The sequence below is a fragment of the Drosophila sechellia genome, chromosome 2R, assembly GCF_004382195.2.
Source record: "Drosophila sechellia strain sech25 chromosome 2R, ASM438219v1, whole genome shotgun sequence".
NCBI classification, from domain to species: domain Eukaryota; kingdom Metazoa; phylum Arthropoda; class Insecta; order Diptera; family Drosophilidae; genus Drosophila; species Drosophila sechellia.
The window spans coordinates 18,930,367-18,957,263 of record NC_045950.1 but is presented as its reverse complement, the minus strand read 5'-3'; the positions used below and the strand labels follow the sequence as shown (position 1 = coordinate 18,957,263).

Sequence of the window (26,897 nt, the reverse complement as noted above, 5' to 3'; positions counted from 1 at the left end):
CTTTTAGTGCTCTCTCCCCAGTGCAGCCAGTCTGCCAGTCCACCCATATCCTGACCGCCCATGCTCCTCCTCCTGCGCTTTGAGCGCCTGTGGATATCATCAAAAATTAGCTTGTTTGACAGGACGGCTACTGAGGTGGCATCACGGAGCTGTTGGCCGGGCTGGCCTCCCCAACCCCAGCCCCAAAACTCAATGAGCTCATGTGGCATTTTAATGCATGTACACGAACTTCCGCTGGAAAGGTCAGTCCCGGGCAAAGTTCAACAGGTGCTGTCCAGGGCTGTCCAATTAACCCGACTGAATTTAAAATGAGCTCATTGAAGCACTGGCGAGCAAAATAAGGAATGTCCCAATTATCTGAAGAATGACTGTGTAAACTGCATGTGGGTCATTAGCTAATTAACACAGCTATTTTGTTGAACATCACGTCAATAAGCCTTCCTTTTTATTTATTTAAAACAAACATACACATGGCATATACTAGCAGTTTTAGCTTATGAATATCCGATCAATCTTATTCCTTAAACTTGTAGCACAGTGAAACCAAATTGAATGTGGAGTTCCTCCTCTCGCCCAAATTTCCTTCTGTTTTTTATACTAACTGCCTCATCACACTAAACATAATGAGCAAATTAGGCGATGGTTGGCAGGAGGAGGCGGTAGAGAAGGGGGAAACTATTTGGGAGGCAGCTGAGAAGGACATCACATTCAAAAAGATGCTGCAATAATTATGCAAATTTCAATTTGCTCCGTCTAGCCGGGACACGAACCAGCAGGAGCAGCAGTGACACCTTTGGATGGCCGAGAAAACGAGGCGTCAGGACACAGGACTCGAGCAATTTGCAGACGGCGTCGCTCTTTGAGAAACGTGCGAAAGGACCAAGTCGTGACTCCGCACCTCCACTGACCCCTTGACCCGCACTCAACTGCCCCAAGCCAACGGATAGCCACCACCCACACAAACGTAAGCGCATTTTAATGATCTCATTTATGCTAATCTGCAACGCTTGAATCTGTTCACGCACACAGACAGACGAAACCACAAGGGGTGTCGGGTGGCTGCCACCGGCTGGTAATGCTAATGAAGTCTAATTGAATTTCGGACACTTGACACGTCCCACAATCTCTGATCTCTTGTTGACGCGCTGCCAAGGACATATGTTGCATGAAACACAGAGTTTAAACCAGCTATTAAATGACTGGAGAGCAACAAAGGAGAGAATTAGATCATAAATACACCGAAGGTTATCATAGTTTAGCTATTAAAAAGAGGTTTAATATTGCAGGATTGCAGCTATACTCACTTCCTTGTAATTAAAGATGCCTACTTTTAGGCGTCTTCAGGCGCTTGTGGCTAAGAACAGTTATTCTTTATCATGCTGGCTACAGTTGGTGATCGGAGTTAACAACATTGGCAATCCACTGAGTGTGTGCCATAACATTTGTGAAGACATCAATGTCATTGTGCGAATAACTGGAGATACCGAACAGGATGAGCACCTCCTTTCCCAAATACATCACCCTTAGACCCAAGATGCCTCCACGTGTTGCGTTTTCGTGGACCGTTTCGGGAGGAACTTGCACACAAACTTGATTTAATTCTATAGTTCTTAGAAGCCTGCTTGCACATATCCTGGGATCTGTAAGTGTAGCGATATTACTTAAAACTTGTATGCGATCTGCAGTTTGGACGTAGTCAAACGAAATTGGCGGACTAGACTTGGCCATTTCCTGATGCCTTTCCTTCAACAGCATACAGATTGGCTTCAATTTGCCTGCAGAAGAGAAAACCAAATATGAAAATGTCGGTTGGAAAGTTTAAGAATGACTTACCCATGGCCACTGGTTGATTAATTCTGAGCAATGCTATGTCATTTTTGTAAGCTTTCGAAAACTCTCGGGAAGCCGGGCAGAGGTTTTGAAATACGTTATTCTCTTTACCATATCCGAAGTATTGGTATTTAAAGCAACGCAGATGGGGTATACAACGTCTGCGAAGAACACTTTTCAATATCTTCTGTTGGGCGATACATTTCTTCACGTACCATTGTAATCGACGCTTTCTGAGAGCTTAAGCAGCCCTATAACACTTTGGAGATGTTTTCCGGACTGTGAGGGAATCACTATGTTGCTGACCAATACCAATGGGGCGATTCTGTTGCATTGTAATCGCCCAGTTGCACAAATCTATAGAAGCAATTATAATTTATTATATCAAATATCTTTTTTAAGGCTACCTACAGTCTTCGGTGAACATCCGTGCATTGGGCAGCAAATAAGACGAACTCTATAATGGATCCTCAAATTGTAATCTCAAGTCGTGCTTCTATCGAAATACAAACGTTTGTGAATCAGCGAGCCAACACAAAAAATTTGGGTGCCATTACTTATGAATGCCAACCAGCCAGCCCGTTGTTGTCGAAGTTTGGTAATAGATTGGTTTGAAATCGGAGCACCACACGAATCGTCCAAAAACCTGCTCGAATCCACGTGGCTTTGGAGCACGTTGAGCATTAAAAGCCACGCAAATAAGGTCTGCATTTCGCAAGTGGCAAAACCTAACTGAGAAATCATCTCTTATCAGTATATACATATGTGTCTTATATGTATATAAAAGAGTGTCATAACATTTCTTGCTTTCGTCATTGTATTATAATCTGACTTTGTATTTAGGAATTATTTCACAGGAAAATCAACATAGTTTTAAAACCTTTTCATATCGTCACTAAAGTTTGTATTGGCATGACTTCTAAGAGCTCCATAGCATATTTAAGGTTCAAAGATACTCTCTGTGGAAAGATAGTCTCTTGTTCACACCATTTAAAAGCTATCAAATATATTTACGCAAATCCCCATTTAAATCGGACTTAAAGCGATTCGTGAATCGACCCATTGAATGCATTCACGTGACCAGTATCCGTATCTGAACGAGTATCTCTATCTGAGCGGCTCCATCTCGACGAATTCCAGCTGCTGTCCGGCGGAGTCAACATTTGCGTTTTTGCGGCTGCGGCGAGCATAAAATTTCCTATGCATTCCGACCGCATTGAAATTTTCTCGTAATATTTGATTTGGTTTTTAAACAAAACGCTGCCCACGCCCAGTTAGAGTGCGACAGTGGGCACTGTCAAGTGACGAACGCTCGTCGGGCTGACATATTGACAAGGGACTTGGGACAGAGGACTGAGGATTGGGGGCGCTGGGCTTGGGCATTCCGCTTTTATTAGCATGCCAGTGTAGCATCAACAAATCAGAATTATTTGACAACGCAGCTAATTTACATGAGCGTGCAAGGGGAAAAAATGGGGGGGGGGGGGGGTCTGTAGGTTGGTCAGTGAGGAGCTGATGCTCGTATCTCACATCCCGACAGCATGCGGCTTGTGTCTGCGGCTTCTTTCTGCGGCGTGGTCAGGATGGGATCTGGACCTGAAACTGGTATTAAACTGGAACTGACTCTGTCCATGGCCTCGTTGCCGAATCGTCGAACAGGATTTTAAGTGGGCAAAAAGTTTAAACCGCTTTCGACTTGTGTTCAATTTTATTTAATTACTTTGACGTAAATTTCGAAACTTTATCACCGATGCGGGAGGAATGCATGCATGTACATAAGTGTTAACCCCCTGCCAGCCATTTACTGAATTTACCTTCAAGGCGGGAGTTTCAAATTTAAACCCCTTTGTAAAAATAAGCAGAGTGTTAAACAATGTTTTATTAATTATTGCTTCAAAACTTTATATTTACAAAAAATGCCACACATTTACATTTTTTCGCGTAAATATGAATATTTAACGAGGAAATAAACAATAGCCCCTACTCTCAATTTATTACTGTGTCTTGAAAGTGAAAAATTCTCCGTTATATGCAGCTAAAGTCAAGCTCAAAAGCTTTCTTATCATGCCTTTCAGTACACACAAAGAACCGAAGAGATGCCTCAAGATCAATAATAACATTATATATGGTATTATATACAGATCTAAAGCAAGATGAAGACGTTAATTTTGTTTGTCTAAATTGGAATCGCAAAGTAATTTGTATTTTTCTGTGTGTATTATTGGATGAAGAAGAGAGTCTAGTCTGTGGACTAATAATCAGCATCACCATTGGCTTCGGCTGGAACAAAAGAGAGATTGATTGGGGCGAAGCGCCCGATCAGCGAAAGCGTGACAAAGAAAAGCCCCTCCAGACACGCGATAATAACATACATATACATATATCGTATATGCTGCGGGAGTTTACACAGTTCCGATATGGATCCGAGCATACATATATCTATGTGTATATGTACATATGTATGCAAATTGGACAACCGGCACAGATAGTGTTCGGCGATAACAGGGCTGATTCCTATCTAAACTGTAACAGGTGCCCAGCAGACTCGAGAAACGCGATCCCCGCTCGGTCCCGAGATAAAATTGATTGATAAGGGGGGTTTTGGGTGTGTATGCGAGGAGGGGTTGGGGGGAATGGGTCGGTGGTGGGGTTCGGGAAGAACACAAAGCTCAAAAAGAGAGCTTCATACGGTGCAGGAAAGCTTCGTCACACAGTCAGTTCTGTGGTTCTTGCTCTCTTCGCGGCTCGAGTTTCAATTAAGTCAATTTACCGTTACCGTTACAGTTGCACTTGATGAGCGCCGCCGAACGAACAGCTGAAGGGGATCGCGACTACGATCGGTGTCGGGAGCCATGGAGCAGCCGAAGCGGGAGCCGCAGCCGAGCGACCTCCATTGGATCATCCTGGCTGCACGACGAGCTTGTAAGTTGGGGGGCCTCAGTTGTGGCTGGACCGCCGGTCGCGATCGATCTCTCTCCCGCTCCCGTTAATCGTGCTTTCTCTCGCTGCTTCGATCAGCGGGAACTCTCCCCACCCACGCCATGCGTTTTTGTTGTGAATGAAATCCCCCGTTCACTGTTGTTATAACTGTTTCTTTCCACCCTCTATCACCCACTAACGCCCATCGTTCTTTGTCTGTCATGCATCGACATAATGCGGAGAGTTCTTTTTGTTTCATCAATCGCCTCAACGGGAATGCCAATGATGAACTGCAGCAGCCGGGAGAGCATGAGCCCACTTCCGCTCTGCTGGACTACTGCAAACGGAAGGTGGGTGTGGTGTCATCATTGATCACCAATTACCTAACACTCATGTCGTGGGAACTGACCAACCAAACAACGTCTCGCCATACAGTTTCTCCGTCCATACGTGGCCATCCTGACCCTGGTGGGCCTCAATCCCATCTCCACGGACATGACCAGCATCCGTGCCTGCTGCAGCTATGTCCAGGCGCTGATGGTGCTCTTCGTCCTGCTTGTAGGATACCTCTTGCGGTATATTTGCGGGTACAGGTGAGTGCGCTTAAAATAATGACAGTGATTCAATAAAAACGAAAACTTTCGAACAGTAATTTATTGCATCATGTAAACTTAATTGCATTCATATACACCTATATATGCATGTTTTCTTATCAATTGGTTTATTTACGGGAAATCCATTCCCAGCGTTTTTTTTTTTTTTTTGGTTTATTTTGTACGATTTTTCTTATAGACCACAACTTTTACTTTCAGGGGCGATCGAGGCTTCACTAGCTACCGGGATATTCGCCCCATAACCAATGGGACAGATGGCGGAGCTACCACCCCGAACACCATAGGAGAACTTCTGTTTGGGTTCATAGTGCCCAGTGGCTTTAACCTCTTGGCCTTCGTGTCGGCAGTGTTGGTATGCAAGGTGATCGACCACGAGCAGCTGCAGAACCTCATCGAGAGAGTTTTCCTGATGTCCGCCAAGCCGAAGAGGCTCTGCCGCATGCTGTGGCTTTTTCTGGCCATTGCACTGGCCCTGCTGATTTCGCTATTCGGCTACGCCTGCTGTGTGGTGATGATGCAGCCCAGCCAGATCGTCAAGGTGTCTTGGCTAGCGGAAATCCTAAGCGACTGGGAGATGTGGTTGCGAGTGGGTCTCTTGTTCACCATACTGCTGCAGGATCTGGTGGAGATTATCATACTGAGCAACTACTACATCGAGTGTTATTTGCTGCGGATGCATCTGGAAACGCTGTCGCACAAGCTGCTTATGCACTCCATCGATTCGCTGGATTGGATGAGGGAAGTCCTCGAATTCCGCAAGCTGCTGGAGCGCTTAAATCAGCACGTGTCTATTCCAGTGTGCTTCCTGATTGTAATGAATCTGGCGTACGCATTCGCGGGATTGGTGTACCTATTTAAGGACTTTGATTTCCATTACTGCGCCCTGAAGCTCGTTCTGCTAAACATTGCCAACGTGATGCTGTGGCTATTTCTGGGATTGCTGCCCTTTTTCGTGGCATCATCAGTGACTCGAGTGTGCCAGAATGCTCAAGCTAATGGACACCAGATACGGGTTCGTCCATTTGTTTACCACAATACCTCAGCGGAAGATCTCAACTCGACGCTGCTGTTCGCCGCCTCGCTGGACATGTCCGCCAAACTCTTTCGAATGCCCATCCAGTCAAACTACTTGTGCTTCGCCATCCTTGTGGTGGTCATTGTGATTCTCACGCTGGGCATGTGCCTAAATCTCACAGCACTGGGAAAAATATAATATAACTCGTTGTCATTTGTCTATAATAATTAAGAATTATAGTATTGTCTAGATTACAACTTGGCGACCTGACTCTCTGGCTGCTAAGCTTTTTATTTACAGTTTATGGCTGCCGTCTACGAATTAGCTACTTATTGGTACTCTAAAGTTTAGTCTCAGATGCGGTCTCGACTTCTCAGCCTACGAGTATGCACTTTGGTTTCAGATCGTGTGTGTCTCTTCCACACGAGTCCTTTAAGCTGCCTGCAATCCGGTCACGTCACCAGCCCAGCCACGGCGGATGATTAATCTTAGAGGGCGGGGTGAAGGTGAGGTTGACCGGTATGTTGATCAGGGCGTGCACCCTCTTCAGCCGCTGCAGCGTCGACCGGATGATGACGCCGTTCTTCCCGAGAAGAAAGCCGGCCGGTATGTTGGCGTCCTGTTGGGAATTGTCATGTATCATCTCGATGTAGTGCTCAAACTCTGGAGAGCTGGGATTGTACTCAGTGATGATTGCAGCCAATGCGCCAGCTGCCTCCGCTCGAAGTGTCTTAGTAAGGAAGGAGCACTCCCTGAAAAATGGTAGATTGTTAGTTTACGAAGACAAGAATCAATAATTTGCAGTAGTTTTAAAAAACCTGAATAACTTATATGAAATATCTATATCGCTTTTCAGATCCGTTCGTCTGTATTCTTATTGTAAAGAAAGGTGTCATTGGTACCAAAGGAAACTTAAAAGCCACAAGATTCGCAAACTTGATGGATTTAGTTTAAAAGACTTTAAACTGACACTACGGACGCACGTAACCGGGTTCTGACATTTCTGATAAGAAGCATGGAACTATGGCTATAGTTACACCTAGCGTCTTGGTATAGGTTCGTCTAAGACCACTGATAAAAAGTGGCCGTGGCTATGACCATCTTTCAATAGCGAAGATAAGCTTGGTTGAGATTCTAAAGGCTCTCACCCTCGATCAATGAGTGCGACTCCCCCATTGAGATCTCTGGCGTTCCGGATCTCCTGGCAAGCGCTGGGGGGATCTGTGATCACCAGCGGCACACCCTCCAACCGCTCCGAGAAGGCGGATCCAAAGTCCTTGGCCGGGCGCAGCCGGTACGTGTATTCCAGTTCCGAGGGGGACAGGATTTCAAAAAACACGTCACCCGCTATTATGTCCTGCGTTGTGATCGGTATCGATATCGTGGTGCTGGCTCTGATGGATCGGCTCAAACTGGCGGCAAGCACTAACCAGGCGATTAGCATTTTGGCCACGCACGCATAACTAATATAAATGTTTGTTGCAAAAAAAACAAACTAATTCCTATGGCGTTAGGGATGAACCGGCGGCAGGCAGTGCCACTCTGGCGATACTATCGACCTTTCACAATACTTATTGGTATCGATGCAGGCATTAAGAGTTATTTTATTAAATTAGAACATTAATACACAGTAAATTAAAATAGTAAATCAATAGTAAACTAAATTATTATGACCTTTCCTAAGTAATAGCTTTTGAGCTAAATATAATTCATTAGTTCTTTTCTCCCCAAATATTAATAAGCAGGAATACCCTCTTCATAAGGCATATCGATATCACATAGATTTCATAAGCTCGTGTTGTCCAATATTAGTGATAATATAACAATAATATAAGTGTACTCAGCGTATTATTTGTGAGTGTCTTTAACAATGTACACCACTATGAAATATCGATTTTTTGACATAGCCTGGTTCTTTTGGTAAATCGTATATATATGCATATAAAATATTTTCTTAGTTGTTACGTAATTTGAGTGCTTTTCTATTATTAGAGTATTACGTTTTCTCTTATGAAGTCTTCAGTTAGCTATTTTTTGCTAAGCACCCCTAATGTGCCAATCGATATCAAATTCTGCTAATGGTCAATTTCAAAGAGGTGAACGTATGTTGTGACCGAACAAATAAAATTAAACAGTTATTTGAATGGACTACCTTATAAATTTAAGGATATATATTTCGATAGCCCTTGGCCAGGGGTACTCCTAACGACTGAGCCGATAAGTTGGAGTCCATCACCACGGACACACTGGTTAAGTGTGGTCAAAATGTGGCAAAATAGAGTTCGCAAAATTAGTGCCAGTAGTGCCACCTAAATATGGAGGACACGAGACTAGAGCTAAACACGGAAAATGGGAAAGTAAAATGGAAATGTAGATTTTGTGAGACAAAGCACGCCGAGTGGAAGTAGTACGACGCCAGTGCACTACACAATTCGAGTCTAACATTTCGCCTCACCATCGCTTATCCTCGTACCAATGTGCACCGCGTGGAGGGTCAGTGTTGTATTCAAGCGTAGCCGAAGCAACTCTGGTGAGTAGTCGATACCAGCAAATCGGTACTCATTCGCTCAGCGGCAGCCATTTTAACTTTTGGCGTCGAAAATACGGCGAGGAAATCTGAGGAAGCCGGAGATCCTGTTGGTCTGTGTGATTTTTTCGCATCTAGCGCAAGCAGTGTGTAGTGCTCGAGGGCCCGTGGTTACCAGTGAGTGTGTGAGGAAGTTGAGAAGTTGAGTTTAAGAAGCGGAGTCGGATTTGCGGATTAGTAGTCTAACCAAACCGAAGCAAAGATGTCGATGTCTGCCACGTGCTACAAGTGCAACCGGCCGGGCCACTTTGCCCGGGACTGCAGTCTCGGCGGCGGCGGAGGTCCGGGCGGCGTTGGAGGAGGCGGTGGTGGCGGCGGCGGAGGTATGCGCGGCAACGATGGCGGCGGCATGCGTCGCAACCGCGAGAAGTGCTACAAATGCAACCAATTCGGGCACTTCGCACGTGCCTGCCCCGAGGAGGCCGAGCGCTGCTACCGCTGCAACGGCATCGGGCACATCTCGAAGGACTGCACCCAGGCGGACAACCCGACCTGCTACCGGTGCAACAAGACCGGACACTGGGTGCGCAACTGCCCGGAGGCCGTCAACGAACGTGGACCGACCAATGTGTCGTGCTACAAGTGCAACCGCGCCGGACACATCTCCAAGAACTGCCCGGAGACTTTGAAGACTTGCTACGGCTGCGGCAAGAGCGGACATCTGAGGCGCGAGTGCGACGAGAAGGGCGGACGGAACTAGGCGCCACCACCCACCCGTGGCACCTCACAAATGTAATCATCGAAGGAGGAATATGAGTAATAATTCAACACACGAAGAACAACCAGAAGAAGATGAAAACGAAAAAAAAATTAAAAAAACGAAAAATCAATTTGCTACAACATTCACAAAGCCAGCCAACAGCAACAACATCTAGAAGCGATAGCAGCAGCACCCAAGTCAAGATCAACCCCTTCAAAATAAGGAACCCACAACCACATCCACATCCCTCCATTAACACATGCAGCATATGAATCTATAATCCTGAACATCATCCTGTAACCATCGCTGATTCCAAAAGCCGAGCCTGCAGCGCGGTGCCAACGTCCCGAGAACTGAAAGAAGACAAGAAGTATTGGCTTTCCAAGGGAAAGCCGACAGAAGAGGAATCACGGAGGAAAAGGGCAAAAGGAACCTCAAGCAGGGGTCGGAGGAGCAGAACCAGAAGACGATAGCCAACGGCAGCTGTGCAGCCGAGAGAGCAGATGACACCGACGACGAGGAAGAGGATGAGGAAGAAGACACGACGACCCAATTTGTAAGATGAGACTAAACCACAACAGCAACAACAAAAGAATTCACCAAGCAAACCACTTTACTATAATTATACCTATATGATTATGATTATGCTGCAAGTGTTTGAATTTACTAATTACATTATAACGAATGGAATGAAACTATATAAGATTATATAAAGAAAAATACCTTAAAGAATACTATTTAAAGCAAATGATCCTATTAGGAGTTCCACAGCCAGAAATAACCGAATGAAAAACGTAAATAAAAATTATAAAAACCAATGAAAAAGCGAAGAATCAGGCGGCTAGAAGATCAGGCCACGTTACCACTCGACTCCACTCAACTCCACTCCATCCAGCTGCTGCCGGCGAGCCTTGGGAATTATCCAGGATCTAAGACTGCCCATCCAGTAACCAGTATCCCACCCCTATACCATCAACTCCATCCACATCCATACCATACCACACACCCATCAGCCAAGACGCCCGGCAAGATCTCTCAAGCGGGGTAGCATGCTATGTAGCTCATAGCTGTGGAGCCAAAGGGGGCAGCAAACAAGAACAGAGAAGCAGACAAATAACAAGAAGAGAACATCAACAATGGTAGACATACACGACGACTTTGAAAACGGAACGCAACGCAACGCTGGAGAGGATGAGCTAAGCGGTTAAAGAAGAAGACAAGCCAGCGGCACTCAGAACACTCAGTGGGCAGATGAAGAAGACAACGGCACACACACACCTTCAGTTCAGTTCAGTTGGACGGACGGGACACAAAAGATGCGAGACCGAAACCTACGTACGATGAAGGAAATGAAAATTCAAATATCACTGTGATTGTTTTTTAATTGTAAATTAAAATGCTGGAGCTGCTGATTTGAGACAAAAAAAAATTATCCCGCACCATGTGTTATGTCTTTGGGGTAATTCTTCTAGGGTCTTCCATGGTAACATCCTTCATTAGCCCCCCTGCCAATTTGAGGCATCTCCGCCCCTGAGCGGGAGAGAGCGATCGCCCGCTTTCGCACTCTCTCCTTCTCGCTCGCGCAACCAGTTTACCGGCGATTTCCACAACTGCAGCTGCGAGAACACATGGCGCAGGCAGCTGATGGCGATGGCTGGATGGGAATGTGGGGCTGGGGCTGGGGGCTCTCTTTTCGCTTATGTGCTCACGCCGCTTTCTTTGCTCTCCTGCCCTGTTCTGTACTGTGTGCAGTTCGCGTACCAGCACACACACACATGCATGCGTACATACGCGCGCGCTAAGTGAATACATACGTATGGTATGTATGTACGTACAGCGTGCTGCGAGGTACAGTCGCCGCTAATGGTGAAAACTGGCTGTGCGAAAAGGCAGGCAGAGAGCAAGAGGAAGAGAGAGAGTGGGCTCGGGGTGGGGTGGCAACTTCAACTTCGCCGGCTGCACTTGGCAACAAGTCTGCAAGCGACTGCGACTCCAATTGAGGGTCAAGGTCAGCGCTCGCGCATCAGCTGCTGCGCATGTGTGACGACCACGACGGCGGCCGCAACGCGACGGTGGCTCCGCGAAAGCTGCGCTCCGAGTTTCTGGAGCCGCATGCGGATGGGCAAGAAGCAGAGAGCGGTTGGCAAGCCGGTTTGGCCACTTTTTGCGCTTCTCCATACTTAAGTGCGGTGCGATCGCGGGGCGTCCAAGTAAACGCCGCATTTAGTATGGCCTACGAGGGGCGCTACAATAGTACTGCGCAGCTTACACTCATCTGCATATGTTTGGTGACCATATGTACAAATGTAACTCAAATTAGTCATACTAAATGATTTTGGAAACTTATGTTCTTTAGGCTCTCTTTTGTAACAATGAAAATACCTTATTTTACTAATTGTAGTAGTCGCAATGTCTGACAACTTTCGGAATTTCAATTATAAATTCAAACATTAAATAGATCTCATTCCGAAAGTTAGACAAAATTGCTGGAAGTATCTTAAAAATTCAAAAAAATGTCCAAAAGCAACTGCAGTGACTGCACATGCCGTTTGGCCAACGAGGTGGGCCAGCTAAAGGGTGACTATTTTCAGTTTAGACAGGAGTTCCCTGAGATCCCTCATAACACAGACCGCATCCCATAGCCATCGTGAATGCCCAGAGCAGGACGCTCGCCAAGCTGGTCCGCCAGATGAAGGAAGGCTGCAAGAAGGACGAGGAGGCCAAGGAATCCACTTTGTGCGGCCTAAATCCCTGCCTGAAGTGCCTGCAGCCTGACATACTCTACCACCTGGGTTTGAATACGGAGACCACGGACTTTCCCAAGGTTTTTGGGGATGTGAGGGTTAGTCCTGACCATTATATTCAAGTATCTAGTAGCTATAAGTATGCTAAGCGTATCTTCGCACAAAGTTTGTTTGCATGGGAGGCACTCCGGGTCGGATGGAAAACTTTGCCTACTACGTGATGCAGGAGATCGGGCTGAAGATAAACGCGGCTACCAAGCTACGGAACATATCGGAGGCCGGCCAGCGATTCTCCTTGTTCAAGGTGGGTCCCGTGCTCTGCGCCAGCCACGGAATGGGTTGTCCGTCGATCTCCATCCTGCTGCACGAACTCATCAAAATGATGTACCACGCCAAGTGCAAGGACCCCGTCTTCATTAGAATTGGCACCAGCGGCGGCATTGGTGTTGAACCCGGCACCGTGATCATCTCCTCCGAGGCGATTGATGGCCGCTTAAATCCCGCCCACGAGATCCTTGTGCACGGCGCCAGTGTCCAGCATGCCAGCCAGCTGGATGAGAGTCTGGCCGATGAAATCAAGATGTGCCACGATCCCTGCAAGGACAGCTATGAGGCTGTCATCGGCCGGACTCTGTGTGCCCATGACTTTTACGAAGGCCAGTCGCGCCTAGATGGAGCCTTTTGCGAGTACACGCCCGAAATGAAGAAGACCTACTTGGAGACGCTGCAGAGCCAGCAGGTGAAGAACATCGAGATGGAGAGCTTGGCCTTTGCCGCACTCACCAGTAGGGCCAACATCAGGGGCGCGGTCGTCTGTGTGGCCATCCTGAATCGCCTAAATGGGGATCAAGTGAGTTCATTGCAGTCCATTATCATAATGCTACCAACTAAAACCCCTACTAAGATCAAAACGCCCCATGATGTTTTGTCCAAATGGGAGAAGAGACCACAGGAGCTGGTGGCCCGCTATATACGCAAGGTTCTTTACCATAACGACGACGACGATGAGTCGGAGCAGCCGGAGGACGAGGCCGAAGCAGGAGCAGGTGGGGCCGGGGACACCCAAAAGGCGCCTGCAGAAGAAGCCGAGTAAGAAGTCCTTCGTATCTAGGTAAACGGATCTGCATTATTATTCAAAGTTTTGATCATTAAAGACATCTCTGGTTGTTCAGTTCAATGGTATATATTCTTTTATTTAATGTTCAATTACAATATTAGGAATTTATGCTACACAATTGATAGGTTTCTTCGGGTTTCATTTTTGGTTAGTACAGCTGTTGCAGAACCTTTGGATAGAGGCTAGGAGACTCGCTTAACGCGAAACTAGTCACGAAATGAGTACCAGTGGCAACCAGGACGAACTGCGCCCGGAGCTCTAATAGAATCACAAACAAAGTACACAATGCATGCGCATATATAGCTAATATTATCATAATCTGTATCTGTATTAAGTTACAATTTAAACTAAAACATGAGGTTCTGGTTCTATGGATTCCACTGTCCGCCCACCGTCACCATCTAAATCAACATACTGACGAGGATGGGCAGCCTTAAACCGATGCTCCACTACTTCTCCGACTTGTTGCGCGTTTTCATCTGGCCAGTGGCAGTTCCACCCTGGGATCTCTCCGATTTCCGGCTGCTCGAGCGGGGCAAGGTGGTGCAGCTAGCAGACATGGATTTGTCCTGCAATAGATCAAGAAAGTAGATCAAAGATTAGAGTCTGTACTTCGATCGGAGCGTCTAAAACAACATGCTGCAAATCCTTAAATCTGGGGGTTAGTAACGCAACTGTACAGAAAGATAATGCCATATTGGGGGCCATGGAAGTTAAAGGCGGAGCAGAAGTCGCCCGGCGGTGAGCGAAACATAACACAGGGATGATGAGAGCTTCGAAAGCGGGCTTGCGGCTGGGCTTACTTTAAATCTGTGTCTCTTTGGCCGCCAGCTGCTCATCCTCGGGCTGCTGCTGGCTGGGATTAGCTATGTTACGCAGCACATTAGCTTTGATATTCTTGAACAGTTGTCCGATACCTGACTTGCGTTCCACGCTACCCGTCGATGTCTGGCTGATGGCGTCCGGTTGGGGACTCAATGAGTGCTTCTTGGGTGGCAAGGGCGGTGGTGGAGCTCGTCCCTTACAATGGTTGGCCTTGGGCCGCAATGAGGGTGATGGTGAGGCTGACACGGAGGGCTCTGGTTCCAGTTGGGCACGGAAACTGTGCTTAATCTCCTCCAGAGTCTCGCGCATTTCACTCGGCGACATTGGACGTGGCCGCTCGGGCAGAAAGGGATCTGGAGCAGATGCAGAAGCGCTTAGAACCAGCAAAAATGGGTCTATCGGTGGATGGACATAGGGCTTGCTTTGGAAAGGTGATCCTGAATCAGTAGTTTCAGCAGATCCATTCGGAGTCTGGTTTTGACTTCTATCCGTTTGTATCTCCTGGCTTAAATCTTCGATATTCTTAGCATCCACTTCATCTGAGACACATTTCTTTGGTTCTTCAAACAATGCATCTTCAAACGGCTCCTCTTCTATGGAATTATGCTGCAACAACTTTTCCTCTCTTGCGTAGTTAGCCACCACTTCACTTATGTGCTCCTCTATCAAAGGCAAGGCTTCAAAAAAGGCCTCATATTCTGCATCGTCGTTCACCTCCTTCACCACCTTTTCCAACTCCTGGGACTGGATGCTTTCAGAACTCTCCACAATTTTCAGTTCATGAGCTCCTGGAACTGAGCTCTTCCCTCGCACACCTTGAAAATTCAGCTGGTTGTCTAAGTAGACCTCGTCTCTCATCTCTTCCAGCAACTGCTAACCAACACCAATCTCTAAACGGATTAAGATAGTTCCAAAAAGAAGGACTGAAATGATTCCTACCTCATTGCGTTTGGACTTGGCTCGAGCCTTGGAAGCGTTTGTCATGGAGGAGGTGCGACTGAGACCACTGACAGGTTCGGCGCTCGAGTAGCCAGAGCTGATGTCATCTTGGCTGCGAATGTTGTAGCTGGGGTGGATACGAAATAATTTGATGAGATAGCTTTGTCGAATTTGGCGAATTAAAAACTTGAAATCGACAAAGGGGATTTCCCAAATATTGAGTTTCTTGTGGTACTACTGAATAATGACTCACTTGAAATCGCCGGCATTCTTGGCGGTCACATCCACCTCCGTGAAATACATGCCCGTGGAGTGGCGTGTTCCGCTGCCTGATCTGCCCACGGGCGTCTGATTTCTTGGCCTCAGGAGACGTGCGCCAGTGGCTGTGGAACGCATGACCACCGCCGACGATGTCATCGAGGACATCATCACGTCGTCCAGCTCGTCCTGCGTGCGATGCATATCCGGTTCGCTGAGATCGCTAAGGCTATAGCTCCGCTTGATCGTCTGCACCAGATTGCCGCCTCCCTTCAGTGGATCAATGTTGTTAAGTGGTAGATCGTGGATGGTGGAGTAGAGCACAAGAGTTGCCATTTGAATAATTTAATATTAACCACAACTAATCGGGAACTTAGGTGTAAACATTATTGGAACAAAAATATAAATGCTAGTGGGCGACAGTGTTAATGTGATGAAGTGTAAGTGTCTCGCTGAGTGTGTATAATTAAATTGTTCGCTGAGTATCTGTATGCTTGATAGTAGCCATCTTCAGTAGGTTTCCACATCCACATCGGGCGTGGGTTCGCGCAGCTTGCGGCGGGAGCGGATCACATTGATGGTGTTGCTGGAGCTCTTGGCTCCCTCCATATCGTTCTGTTTCTGGCCGCGTTTGCCTGCAGCCTTGGCAGTGCTAGCAGCACGACGTGGTTGTGCCTTCCGGACGGGCAAGTCCCGGATACGGGCTGCTCCGGCATCGCCCAGGGGCTCATCATCGAGCTCCGCTTCCTCGCTAACCTCTCGAATAATCAGTCGCCTGGTGTCGGTCCTCGGCTCGTAGATCGTCTCCGTGTAGCTCTCGATGCTGCTCAAGGAACTGGCCCGCGGCAGCCAATTGTCCGTGCTGTCCATTGTGTCCTGGCCCCGGAACAGCTCATCGGCCGAATGGGAGTTCTGCAGGCCGCGTCCATGGCCAGATGGTGCCGTGGTCAGCGCGTAGGTCTAGCGGTAAGCGGGTTAGTGGCAATCGAGCGGTGTAGGCAGGTGCGTTTAGTTGGGATTTTGAGTTTTGTTTGGTGGGTTAAATGCAAAGAAACATAAGTGAAGAAACGAAAACGTTAATTAAAATAGAGGCAACGCAAAAGTCTCAAATTGAAATGAATTGCAGCTGGGTCAAATGAAGCACATACACACGCGTTCAAGAGATGTCTCATGCCCGGCATCTATTTATATTTGTATGCCCTACCCTAGGAGGCGATCCGGAATTGGAATTAGAATTGTGCAACTATGCAACTGGGCAGCTGGGAAGGCGACAACGGCGATGGCCGAGTGGAAGTGGCGGAATGCAAATGTGGAAACAATGAGATGTCTTGGGTACCAGCTACGCACAAAAGACTCCCATGGAGAACACAAATATATACCGAAAGAAGAAGTACTTTTACAAACGAGTTTCTTTGTCTTGAAACAAAGAAATGAAGCTACTTTCATGCTGAAGTTCGATGGGAAAGACCCTGCATACATAATTAGTTCCTATTACCTTACGCGATTCCAGCTACTTAATCATCCGCGCACTATAAATACTCTTTCCCCAGAAATCCGAAAAATTAGCTTACGTTCTATGTACAAACAATGGGTAAATAAAAATATATTTTCTCCCTTTCCTATCCTGTCTTTGTCAGCCAACAAAGAAAGCTCAAGTGTTCCTCCAGTCATCAGATGATTGACTCAGATTCTTTGTTGAAAATCGTCTTGAGTTAACCACAAGGAATGTGCAACTGAACCTGCTAAACAGATCACTTGCACCTTTCATTCAATGTTTTCTCTATTCTTTGACCTACATCAAGGGGCATTTGTTACCGACTGCATTAGTTCATCATTTGGTGGCTGCACTTCAGATGCCTTAAAAACTGTTGCAGTCCACAAGTGACTTGGCCCACATCTGTATTGTTTACAAACAGTTGTGAATTGCGGCGAGTATCTGGGATCTTTGGCATGGGTTTGTTTCAGATATTGTTTTTATTACATTATTTCAACATGTTGATTTATCTTTCAGCGTGTATCACGTATAGTATATATAGTGATCGGGCTACACAAAGAGAAACAGTCTGAACACACTACAAACTAATCCAAAACAAACACGCAAATGGCACAAAAGAGCATTCCATTCTAGACGTTTAGACTAAATAATAATAAAAGTAAATGTAAAGAGAAGGCGATCAAATGATGAAGGCGATGATGCTGATGATTCTCCGACGAGGAGCTCCCCGCACTCTGCTGCAGATTCGCTGGCCAGTTGGCGATGATCAAGATGAGCACGCGAGAGTGTTGCGCAAATTTTCGAATATAGAACAGCAGAAGCTGATGTCGGTTTGCTGCTCACTTTATGCAACGACGCTGGAGGCGATCGAAAATGGCCAAATGAATGTGGTTACCGACTCGAGTGAGTGTGCGAGATTGTGGGTGAGTGTGTCAGTGGGGGCAGTGTGTGGAGTGTGAGTGGCGAACTGTGTGTGGGGAGGATTACCTTGATGGCCGTCTGCATGAGGACATTGGTGGCATAGTTTACTCCCTTGGAGCCCAGCTGCAGCACCGCCGAATAGCCCCGCTCTTTGGCCTGATTCACGTACTCGTCGATCTCCTGCACAATGAGAAGAAATTATGATGTACTGAGCGATCTATATTTACACTCGAGTTCTCTGGTCCCACCTGTTCGTGGCGCGTCAACATCGGATGCACGAATTTGCGATACAAAGTCGAACTGCCCTTTGTGGCCGGCGAGAGAAGCCAGAACACCAGGGCCACCTTCACCTCGTAGTAGAACGGCAGCCAGGAGATGAATATGTCCGTGAATGTTTCTATGCATGTGAAAAATGCAAAGACAATCCAGTACATCATCCATTTAACCTGGAGCGAGAGAAGAGTGAACATTATAAACGCTTAAATCATCATTTCCGAGCTCAGTTCGCTACGTTGTCAAAATACGTGTTCAGATACTCACATATTCCTTGACATCCTTGGTCCTGACGGCCTTGTAGGAGGCATAGGCCGGGTACAGGGTGCCGCAGAACAATCTGAAAGCGGGAAAGAGTAAACTCTGGGCACAAGTGCGCGGCGCAAGGAATATGACAATCAGTGAGCAGATGCAGGCCGTGTTGAAGGAGAGGCATGGCAGAGGACAGCGCTGCAGCAGCTCCAGCATTCGGCCCAACGCATTAAGGTTCTGGACAACTTTGGGAGTAGTTGCGTTGGGCAGCGGAACACGCTCCTCCACTATGTAGGCACCCCCGTACTCATTCTCGGGAAAATCACTGTCCAGCGAGCTCAGCGAGTCGCCCAGCTGATAGAGCGGATATTGGGCCCGTTGCTGCTGCTGCTGTTGTGGGGCGTAGATAAACTTGGGATACACGGGTATCACGTCCTCTGGCTGATCCTCGAGCGAGTAACTGCGTCCGTAGACTGTGCCCGGCGGATGACGTAGGCGGCGGAGATTAGCTGGCCGCTGGTAGAAGAGCGGCGGCTCCTGCTGATAGATTGGCCTCATGGCAACGGGGATGCATTGCCCGCAGCGCGGATCGCAGATAGTTCCTGGCCGCTAGAACGCCGAGCAGAGACTGCCGTAGCTCGGCGTCTAACGCTCAGGCGGGAGGTCTATTAATAAATCCACGATCGGGTCTAGAGAGAACCAGCAATAGAGGAGCACTCAATGTTTACACGGAGGAATGCGCCGCAGTTCCGAAAGTTGCGACAGAGGCGTTCAAGAAAGTAGCACATCAATCTCAAGATATATGAATCTTTAATTAAGGAAGGATACTTTAGTGAGCAATGGGAGAAATTGCCTCGATTTTGTTACTTAGATGCATGAACTATGTCTATGATTTTAGATATTTGATTTGAACTGATTACTAATTTCATTATCAAAAGTAAAGTTTAGTTCGAATTTAAGGTGTATTGAAATAATGGAAAATTCCAACGGATGAGCTAGACACTTGGCCGCGACTGTGCCACATTATGGGCAAGCGTCGAGTTGCCAATTCGACCGCGATCTATAAATATTGACAACAATAGCGGAGTCACAGAGAGTCGCCGGGTCGCCGACAGACTATATCCACATGTTCTGCACCCAAATCGGGCGAGGCTAGTGCGTCAGCCTCGGAAGCCCAGAGCTCGGAAAGTTGCAACTCCAAATTAGGAGTTCAATTGAGGGTTACACACATATGCTGCGCACACTCGTGCACAAGTGAACGGTACTTTGCGACAGCTGATTAATAAACAAACAATCCGGCAATTGGCGAATCGAGGAAATGTACAAAACTCAGAAATCAGAAGCGTGACGCCCACACAATTAGGAAACGACGACGGGCTTCGTAGGTGCTTTTCTCGCTTTCGAAGGCCGAGCTTGAAAATTTAATTTTGTTTTTTGGGGGTCAGCAGCTGCAGCGCTCTCACTCGCACTCACACTCACCTGCGGGGCTATGAAGTCGGGGTTTGCTATAGTAATCGGTTATTACTCACATTATAAGCCGCGAAAACAGGCTGCTGATCATCTTGAGCGTCGCCTGGCTGCTCTAGGGGAAAACTGTGGGCTATTCAATCAGAGTCCACTCCGCTATCCTGGCCTCCTTTTCAACCCCAATTTTCACCTGGAATTTCCTTGACTTTTCCGTAAATTATGGGGTTTGGCGATACTTTTTGGGCAATATCGAAATTAAATTCACAGACTGTTGTTTAAGTCGATTTAAATTCCATTTACTTTTTGGTAACTGCGATTGAATTCGAAGGACTTCGCGATTAATTGGCTACGCAATATTGAGCACCTTGTTGCGTCGCCTGTGGATAATTGCGAATCGCCTGCTCGACCTCAACTACATGGCTTTGTGCAATCTCAGTCGAAACAGCCGCGTCTTTGTGCCCCGCTTTGCAACTGCATTCGCATTGCCCGCGAACAAATCGCTTTTGTTCAACAAACAAAAAGAAACGCTTGTAGGACAGAGACAGACGAACAACAACAAGGCTGCTGCGCTAGCGATGTGCTGAAATTTTCGTTCTCGCACATACTGCCCAAAGAAAATACCGCCTGGAAAAATACTAACAAAATGCAAATGCCATATGGTCAACCGCTAAGACTAGCTTGGTGAATAGTCAATTCAATCCAAGTTGGTTTCTTTTAGTTAACAGTTCATCAGTTATAGGAGAAAACTATTTTCAAATCAGATTTTATCCCATTTTCTTTTTAAATCATCTTAAGTTGCATCTAAGAAAACTACTCTGAAATCCATATCAGATTGTATTGTATATTTGTTTGGATATGTTGGATACCACAGTTACTGTGGTGAATTTCCTGAAAGTGACCGTACTGCAAGTGGCGCGCTTTTTGTTTGCCAACGTTTCCAACGATCTCTACTTGCAGCCACACCATCCACTCGATTGGGAAATTGACAAGCCGCACATAATTTGGCGAAATAAGAGCGAAAACAGACGAAAATGGCGCAGATTGCACCAGACTGCAAGGACACGCAGGTAAGCACAATTGCATAGCACTGAGATGTCAAACATTCCATTGGTTTTGGTCGCAGGACTTTCAATTCAAACTGCACCACAAGGTTGTTGCGTTCAAAAAATGCGGTGAGCCCCGCAGCAATGTGAACCTGCTGGCGGTCTCCAGCAGCCGGGGATTACTCTTTGCCGGGAGTCCAACGCAGCCGGAACTCAAAGGTAATATAACTTGAGTTAGCTGGGTTAAATATATAGATTTAACCTGGTTCTCCTTGCAGTGATCATTGTAAAGGATTTGGTCAATGCGAAGAGCACAGGCCAACAGCCGCAGGCGCGTCTGGTGACACTGCCCAGTATTCCGAATTACATTGCTTGCAACTCCGATGGTAACCTGCTGGCCGTGAATTACACCCAAAACGGCACAGGCCTGCTCAGCATATATGCGGTGATATCGTTCATGACCCCTGATGTTCGTCCTGTTTCCAGTATTCGCCTGGCCGCCGAGGATCACGTGCAGAGCGTCCAGCTGCTCTGGAATCCAGTGCTGCCCAACAGCCTGGCCGTTGTTTTGAGCAACGGAGCGCTTGCGATGTATGCCCTGAAGGAGGGGGGACACGTTGAAATGCACTCGCTGAACAAGGATCAACAAGTTAAGTGCGGCTGCTGGTCGCCCAAGGGCAAACAGATCGCTCTTGGTTTTTCCGGCGGCACGGTAAAGCAGTTCAAGCCGGATCTGACTCTGGCCAAGCAGCTTTTGTGTCCTCCGAATATACATGATGCCCCCTTTGACACCATCGCTATACAGTGGCTGTCGACATTTCAGTTTGCAGTGATCTTTCTCCAGCATGGCGAGGACTGTAGCCCCTCGCTGTACATCCTAAATGCTCCCAAGGATGGTGCGCCCAGATACATAAAGTACTATGACATCTGCTACAGCATTAATGGCCCCAGGAAAGATCAGTTCGTATTTAGCCATGTGCCCCAGTGGAATCTGCTGCTCGTAGTCTCGGCTAACGGCGTGGAAGTGGGCATTATGCGATCAACCGAGGCTGGCGATTCACCAGCTTGGCAGCAGCTTACATTGCTGGATGAGGCACGCATTGAAATGCCCCTAAGTGAAGACAAGGATGAGACTTTTCCGCTGGGCTTTGCTTTTGACACTTCTACAACGCACCAGCTGACGATAAATGAGCAGAAGCTGCAGACTATGCCCATGGTGCATGTTTTGAGTTCGGATGGAATATTGCTCTCATTCAACTTTCTTAATATGCTGCCGACAGCGGTGTCTGTTTGTTCGCCACCTCCTCCAGTGGCCGATACTTCTGGGCAGTTCAAGCCGTTGAATACGCTGCTTGCTAGTGAGGAAGAAGAGCAGCCGGCTTGGGCAGGCAGTCCGCCCACCAAGGCTCCTGCTGTAACTCCTGCTGCTTCCTCGGACATATCTTTTGCATTCCCACCGAATACCGTTACTTCAACCCCAGCTCCCTCGAAGGATAAGCAAGCATCATTGTTTTCTGGCTTTGGAGCAGCTGCAGCTAAGGCACCTGCTTCGCAGCTATCTTTTGGAACTGCTCCGACTTCTAGTCCACTTTCGTTTGGTGCTCCAGCTACCAATGCAGCCAAGCCAACAACACCATTTGGTGCTTCAGCTACCAATGCAGCCACGCCAACAACACCGTTTGGTGGATTTGGCACGCAGGCAACGACTAATGCCATGGGTAGTATGTTTTCTGCTTCAGGAGCAAATGCTTTTGGGGGAATGGCATTGAACAAACCGGCTATTGCCAGTGTGACACCCCGAACAGCGGCACCAGAGTCAACAGCTCCCGCAACTCCTTCTGCTTCTGCTCCAGCAAACAAACCACTGTACACGGTTCCTTCAACATTCACACCAGTGGACACAAAACCAGACACTTCAGCTCCACCATCAATTGCAGATGAAAGTCTTAAGCCTGACGACATAGAGCCTATTATCAAGGACATGATTGCCCTACAAATCGAAGCCTTTAGCCAGGATATCCAAAAGCAAAAGGAACAGACGAAGGAACTCTTCAAAAGCGTAAGTACTGTTGGTCTTACACTGATTCCTGTATCAAAGTTGTTATTCTGCAGATTGCAGCACCATCTGCTTTAAGGGCATACGCAAAGAGACTGGATGATCTTCAGGAGCTCAATGACCAAGCCAAGGATGTGGAGTTCGAGTTGGATGTACAGGGATTGCGACAGGGTCTTAATGAGGCATATGCCATCGTAGCAGAGTGCCGCGGGAAGCTGGAGATTTATAGAAAACCAGAGTGGGTAAATGACTTTGAATATATAAGCTATTTTAAATCCGTAATTTTCGTTTAGGATTACGCGTTTAATGAACTCGAGCTCCTGTGATCCCTCTGGCCGTCGCATGCTAGCTCGTCTTCAGAGCTACGTGGCTGCCAATGAGGCCCAGCTGCGTCTTGCCCAGCAGCATGTCGATGTGCAGTGGGAACAGTTTCAGGATGTTGTGCGGCGCAATTCGAAGTCTCGCATGCACATGCCTTGCCTAGAGGGAATCTATCAACGACTGACAAGACTTCAAAACCTCACTTCTAACCAGCGAATTCTACAGAACAACATAAAGGCCAAACTTAAGGAGCGCGGATTGCTGCAGGCCGCTCTGCTCGACCAGGAGAAAAGTCGCACCCGCACCAACGAAGCGTTAGTAGAAGTTATTGTGACCTCTCTCTTTATGCGACTATAACTTTTTTGTTTAGAGTGGATACATTGGCCGACTCCATTCTCAAGATGAGTCTTAGGCAGGTAGTGGACTCTAATGCAGCCAAGCTCTCCCGAGAAAGACTACAAAAAATCCGTAATGTTGTCCAGCTGCAGAAGATCAATGTCATTTGTCCCCAGCGACCAGATCGAGTGGGGCTCAAGTCGGAGGTTATTTTGGAAACGAAACGTAGGGCGGAGCAAATTAAAAAGGCAGCAGCCAAACCTGCAACAGCCAACAAATACACCCAATCAGCAGTCGCTCCGCCTCCCACACCAAATGTTGCATCCACGCCAGCTGTCGCACCCATGCCACAAGCAAGTGTCACAGTGGCTCTTTCGCTGCCTAAACCAATGCCATCTATACCGTCCCTTGTGGATAAGCCTGGAGTGCCCACAACTCCAGCGGCTACGTCATTTTCCTTCAGCCAAAGCAGCCCGTTTGTGAATACATCTACTGTGTCGCCAACGACAAATACTATGACTCCTGGCGAAGCTGCCAAGCCGGGTCTATCCATTTTCGGCGGCAGTACTAGTTCCAGCTTTAGTTTCGGCGGTGGTGCTGCCAAGTCGACGCTCTCATTCGGAGCAGGATCGCCAGCCGTGGCAGCTCCTACCCCAAAACCAAACCCGTTGGCAGCGGTCGAAAAACCAACACCAGAGCCGACTAAGCCCAAAGAGCAGAACGCAGCTATGACTCCTGGCGAAACTGCCAATCCGGGTCTATCCATTTTTGGCGGCATTACTAGTTCCAGCTTTAGTTTTGGCGGTGGTGCTACCAAGTCGACGCTCTCATTCGGAGCAGGATCGCCAGCCGTGGCAGCTCCTACCCCAAAACCAAACCCGTTGGCAGCGGTCGAAAAACCAACACCAGAGCCGACTAAGCCCAAAGAGCAGAACGCAGCTCTAGAACTCAAGGCGGTACAACCCGAAACAGAAGAGTCAAAAGTACCCCAAAAACCAAAGGCAGAGACGGAAAACAAATCCTTTGGATTTGGAGGATTTACAGGAACTGCAGATACTGCCGGAAATACTTCCAGCTCCCCGTTCAGCTTTGGCGGGCTGGGTTCATCTCTAGGTTTCGGTGGAACAGCCGCTGCTGTGCCAAAATCTGAACCTTCCAGCACGGCAACCACTAATGTAGCCACATCAGCTTCAACTGCACCGTTTGGCATCTTCTCGGCAGCTTTGGCAAAACCATCCAACTCTGAACCGATCACCACAGTGACTAGCAGCACAACCACCATCACCAGCAAACCCACGAATGTAATAGCTTCTAGCAGCTCAACTGATGCTCCTTCCGCGACCAACAACTCGGCTCCTATTGGAGGCCTATTTAGCTCTGTGAACATCTGCAAGCCCAACACTCCTGCAGGTAAGCTATGGTTTCCTTTATTAATATACCTTACGCATAAATGAATAAACGGCTATATTTGTCTTTTACTTTCCAGATAACACCAAACCAGCCAACATTTTTGGAGGCGGTTCATCCGCTGGTAGCTTTTCATTTGGCGGAACGACTGATCCCTCAAAGGGATTATTCGGCAGTATCAAGTCGGTGACATCAGCCACAACAGCTCCCACAAGTGTGACGGAGGCGAACAACAAAACTGATCCTATTTCAACCACCGCATTAACCATTTCAACTACTACTACTACGACAGCTGTATCAAGTCCAGCAGTAGTTTCTGCGGCAGTCACCGCAGCAATTCCGGCATCATCGAGCACAACGGTAACATCTAGCACTGCTGTTCCTGGCAGCGCGTTCTCCTTCTCAAACGCATTTAGCACTTTAAGTGCGGGAGGTGCTGTAGCTCCAACTACCACCGCTCCACCTCCCTTGACTGCCAACAGCCCCACCTCTACATCTACAGGAAGTAACTCGTCGAATTCAGTGTTTGGTGGTGGCTTTGCAGCAGCAACATCAACAGCGGCTCCAGTGGCTAATCCCTTTCAGTCAGCTGCAAAAAGTCCAGTTTCGAGTGGAAACATTTTTGGCAGTATTCCTAAGCCGGAGACCAGCGTTTTCGGAGGGGTTGCAACTGCTCCTTCAAACACCACGGCTGCGGCAACACCAGCTGCACCACCAGTGGGTCTCTTTGCATCGGCCGCGATTAGTAACCCTTCGCCGTTTGGTAGTCCCACGACTAGTGCACCAGCCTCTGGCGTCAACATTTTTGGTCAGGCTGTTAAGCCAAGTGTCTTTGGTCAACCAGCACAAGCAGGCGATAGCGGAGGATCAATTTTTGGTGGGGGATCCGCCAGTACACCTTTTGGATCCAGCTCAATTTTTGGAGGAGGTAATACGCAGAGCGCCCCGGCTGCAGGAAGTACTTCAATTTTTGGCCAAAAAGTGTTTGGTCAATCATCAGCGGCTGCACCGGCAGAAGGTGGAAATATATTCTCCAATCCCGTCGGCAGTCCGCAAGCTTCTCCTTTTGGGGGTGGAGGAAACTCCATTTTCGGATCACCAGCAACAGCTTCGCCCGCATCTGGCGGATCGATCTTTGGCGGTGGCAGCAGCTCTGGTGGATTTGGCTCCTTCACGCAGACAACCCCAGCTCAGGGGGGCTTCGGTGGTGGATTTGGACAGAGCGGAGGAGGATCTGTGGCCCAGACTGGTTTTGGCTCACCTCAAACCGCGCAGCAACAAACGACGACACCAGGTGGGTTTGGAGGCAAGCCCGTTTTCGGTGGATCCCCGGCTTTTGGGGCTAGCCCCACGTTTGGGGGAGGTGCCACCTTTGGCAGTCCGAAGGGATTTGGTGGATTTGGCGGTGCCAGCCCAGTAGCCTCCCCTCCACCCTTTGGTTCTGCTGCAAAGCCGGCACAGGGAAACATCTTTGAAACGTTGGGGGGACAGGAATCGGGACTCTCTTTCGGAAATCTAGCACAGACTGGAAACTCAAATGCACAGAAACCAGCGTTTGGCGGGTAAGTTCGACAGACATACATACATATGCGTACTTATTAAGTATTTTCAAGAATGTATACGACTAACGCGATCTTAAATTTTCCTATTTCAGATCGAGCTTCATGAATTATCGTTGAGTTCATAATAAATATGTTGCACAACTCAATAGTTTAGCTTGTTAATGAAATAAATGATTATTAAAATGTACAAAAAGTGTATTTTTTTACTTCACGCGA

At 47.6% G+C, this 26,897-nt stretch overlaps 7 protein-coding genes across 18 annotated transcripts; 4 read left to right on the top strand and 3 right to left on the bottom strand.

The window, feature by feature from the left end:
- Positions 1 to 1,251: 1,251 nt before the first annotated feature.
- On the bottom strand, positions 1,252 to 3,242 carry LOC116800580. The gene is given in 7 exon segments (XM_032716335.1): positions 1,252 to 1,775; positions 1,834 to 1,895; positions 1,898 to 1,991; positions 2,046 to 2,138; positions 2,141 to 2,187; positions 2,242 to 2,287; positions 2,343 to 3,242. Coding segments are annotated over 7 exon segments (933 nt in total). The 5' UTR covers positions 2,542 to 3,242; the 3' UTR covers positions 1,252 to 1,383.
- A 1,366-nt stretch (positions 3,243 to 4,608) lies between these two features.
- On the top strand, positions 4,609 to 6,635 carry LOC6615629. The gene is made up of 4 exons (XM_002039967.2): positions 4,609 to 4,752; positions 5,046 to 5,099; positions 5,185 to 5,342; positions 5,562 to 6,635. Exons 1-4 carry the CDS (start codon positions 4,624 to 4,626, stop codon positions 6,574 to 6,576), a joined length of 1,356 nt encoding a protein of 451 aa, XP_002040003.2. The 5' UTR covers positions 4,609 to 4,623; the 3' UTR covers positions 6,577 to 6,635.
- Positions 6,624 to 7,907, bottom strand: LOC6615628 (PRADC1-like protein). The gene is made up of 2 exons (XM_002039966.2): positions 7,527 to 7,907; positions 6,624 to 7,130 (listed from the first exon to the last, which is right to left on the bottom strand). Exons 1-2 carry the CDS (start codon positions 7,820 to 7,822, stop codon positions 6,836 to 6,838), a joined length of 591 nt encoding a protein of 196 aa, XP_002040002.1. The 5' UTR covers positions 7,823 to 7,907; the 3' UTR covers positions 6,624 to 6,835.
- A 1,035-nt stretch (positions 7,908 to 8,942) lies between these two features.
- Positions 8,943 to 10,483, top strand: LOC116800636 (CCHC-type zinc finger protein CG3800). The gene has a single exon (XM_032716651.1). The coding sequence runs from the start codon at positions 9,168 to 9,170 to the stop codon at positions 9,663 to 9,665; it is 498 nt and encodes a 165-aa protein (XP_032572542.1). The 5' UTR covers positions 8,943 to 9,167; the 3' UTR covers positions 9,666 to 10,483.
- Positions 10,484 to 11,323: 840 nt separating this feature from the next.
- Positions 11,324 to 13,586, top strand: LOC6615627 (uridine phosphorylase 1). Of its 2 annotated transcripts, none has more exons than XM_002039965.2 (4): positions 11,324 to 12,242; positions 12,308 to 12,507; positions 12,576 to 13,259; positions 13,314 to 13,586. In XM_002039965.2, the coding sequence occupies exons 1-4, from the start codon at positions 12,179 to 12,181 to the stop codon at positions 13,500 to 13,502; spliced, it is 1,137 nt and encodes a 378-aa protein (XP_002040001.1). In that variant the 5' UTR covers positions 11,324 to 12,178; the 3' UTR covers positions 13,503 to 13,586. The 2 variants fall into 2 exon arrangements, with proteins under 2 accessions (XP_002040001.1, XP_032572540.1); XM_032716649.1 differs by having other exon boundaries at positions 11,325 to 11,971; positions 12,257 to 12,507.
- Positions 13,577 to 20,506, bottom strand: LOC6615625 (receptor expression-enhancing protein 1). Of its 11 annotated transcripts, none has more exons than XM_032716645.1 (8): positions 20,019 to 20,506; positions 18,505 to 18,577; positions 18,213 to 18,410; positions 18,031 to 18,144; positions 15,544 to 15,818; positions 15,291 to 15,417; positions 14,444 to 15,221; positions 13,986 to 14,095 (listed from the first exon to the last, which is right to left on the bottom strand). In XM_032716645.1, exons 1-8 carry the CDS (start codon positions 20,048 to 20,050, stop codon positions 14,076 to 14,078), a joined length of 1,617 nt encoding a protein of 538 aa, XP_032572536.1. In that variant the 5' UTR covers positions 20,051 to 20,506; the 3' UTR covers positions 13,986 to 14,075. The 11 variants fall into 11 exon arrangements, with proteins under 11 accessions (XP_032572539.1, XP_032572537.1, XP_032572536.1 ...); XM_032716643.1 differs by having other exon boundaries at positions 14,003 to 14,095; positions 14,330 to 15,224; XM_032716644.1 differs by having other exon boundaries at positions 14,003 to 14,095; positions 14,330 to 15,221.
- Positions 20,507 to 20,900: 394 nt separating this feature from the next.
- LOC6615624 (nuclear pore complex protein Nup214) lies at positions 20,901 to 26,868 on the top strand. Its single transcript, XM_032715062.1, has 8 exons — positions 20,901 to 21,023; positions 21,080 to 21,218; positions 21,278 to 23,058; positions 23,112 to 23,293; positions 23,349 to 23,690; positions 23,747 to 25,122; positions 25,199 to 26,681; positions 26,774 to 26,868. Exons 1-8 carry the CDS (start codon positions 20,988 to 20,990, stop codon positions 26,796 to 26,798), a joined length of 5,364 nt encoding a protein of 1,787 aa, XP_032570953.1. The 5' UTR covers positions 20,901 to 20,987; the 3' UTR covers positions 26,799 to 26,868.
- Positions 26,869 to 26,897: the final 29 nt, after the last annotated feature.